At 39.2% G+C, this 1,578-nt stretch overlaps 1 protein-coding gene across 1 annotated transcript in view; it reads left to right on the top strand.

Moving 5' to 3' along the window:
- Nucleotides 1-1,339, top strand: part of LOC122249962 (larval cuticle protein A2B-like) — a 1,949-nt gene extending 610 nt beyond the window's left edge. Inside the window, exons 2-3 of the mRNA XM_043011190.2 lie at nucleotides 341-439; nucleotides 998-1,339. Of these exons, the coding sequence (XP_042867124.1) occupies nucleotides 341-439; nucleotides 998-1,279 (381 nt within the window). The 3' untranslated portion in view covers nucleotides 1,280-1,339. The remainder of the gene's footprint in view (nucleotides 1-340; nucleotides 440-997) is intronic.
- Nucleotides 1,340-1,578: the final 239 nt, after the last annotated feature.

Below are 1,578 nucleotides of genomic sequence, written 5' to 3'. Positions count from 1 at the left end.
CTATGACATACACATGCACATAACCTATATACTTAAGCATATGTATATGAATGTGAAATCTTCATACTAACCCTCACACACAACAAACGCATCCACACATCGCCCATCTTATCAACAGACACTTTCCCTTAAAAAGGACTTTCAAAAGAGCGTCCGAAGTCTTGCCTCGCTTCAGTAAACCTTGAGTAATGAGATGGTTCGAAGCCTCATTACCTAAGATCACGGATTTCGTCATTATTCGGCAGAAGATACAGTAAACATGCTCTTGGGTGTATGTAATACGTAATTGTATATTTCGTGTGTACTTTTCCTTAATTCCAGTACTTATTCCTCATTTCAGAATATCTCTGTCATCATGTGCGTACTGGGGTTGGTTTTAGCCAATGAAGCACCACTGTACCCTGCTCCTGTACCGTACAAACACAATGAATATTTGGAGGTAAGGAGAGAGAAAGCTTTTAGGTTTGATGTGATATGAATTAGGATGATAATTGGAATGGTTTTGTGAAGCGGAGAAGGATGGTGATGAGGATGATGATGATGATGATGAAAATTATTTTTTTAAGGTAATGATGATGATGTTTAGGATTATGATTATTATTGCTGCTTTTGCTATCACCATTAATATCATTATTACAATTATTTTAATGGCTGCTAGTACTATTATCGTCATTATCTATTATCATTATCATTATCAACATTGCAATCATTATCATTATCAACATCTTTAAAGTGATTATTTATATATACAATATTTACTAATGATAATACCCTTACAAAGATAGTGTTAATGATATTGATAACAATAGCAATATATAATAAAGATATAACATAAAGCAATAACAATATTTCACAATATCATTTCAAACAAAAATAAAACGACATAACAAAGACGTGATATATAACAATGACATGATATGATATAACAATAATATAAACCAAAACAACAAGAATAAACAAGTAATAACAAAACCACATCTTGCAATCCGCAACGAAGACACACCCTCAATACAGCTACAGTTACGGCGTGCAAGACGACCTCTCAGGGAACAACTTCGGCCACACTGAATCCCGCGATGGTTTCAAGACCGAGGGCAGTTACTTCGTCAACCTCCCCGACGGCCGGAAGCAGATCGTGACCTATGCTGACCACGGCGAAGGTCTCGTAGCCGAGGTCACCTACGAGGGCGAGGCTTATTACCCGGAGTTCACGCCGTCTCAGAGGCCAGCTGGGCCTGGTTATGGACCTCCTCCTCCGGTTGGGGTTGGGAGGGCGTAACGAGGTCTTCGGTCCTCGTTGGGTTTTGATTTTTTCTTTCTCTTTCTCTCGCTCTCTCTCTTTCTCTCTCTCTTGCTCGCTCGCTCGCACTCTCTCTCTCTCTCTTTCTCGCTCTCTCTCTCTCTCTCGTTCTCTCTCTTTCTCTCTCTCTCTCTCTCTCCTCTCTCTCTCTCTCTCCTTCTTTTCTTTTTTCCCCTTCCTACGATATTATTATTGTTAGTTGTCTTTTTCTTATTTCTTCTTGCCCTTCATTTTCTTTCTCCTCCTTCGTCTTTATCTTTCCCCTCTCCCTTTATTGC

The sequence above is a fragment of the Penaeus japonicus genome, unplaced genomic scaffold, assembly GCF_977035675.1.
Source record: "Penaeus japonicus unplaced genomic scaffold, GWHDUDI00000001_assembly GWHDUDI00000042, whole genome shotgun sequence".
Lineage (NCBI taxonomy): Eukaryota > Metazoa > Arthropoda > Malacostraca > Decapoda > Penaeidae > Penaeus > Penaeus japonicus.
This window is presented reverse-complemented; position numbering and strand designations above follow the sequence as displayed.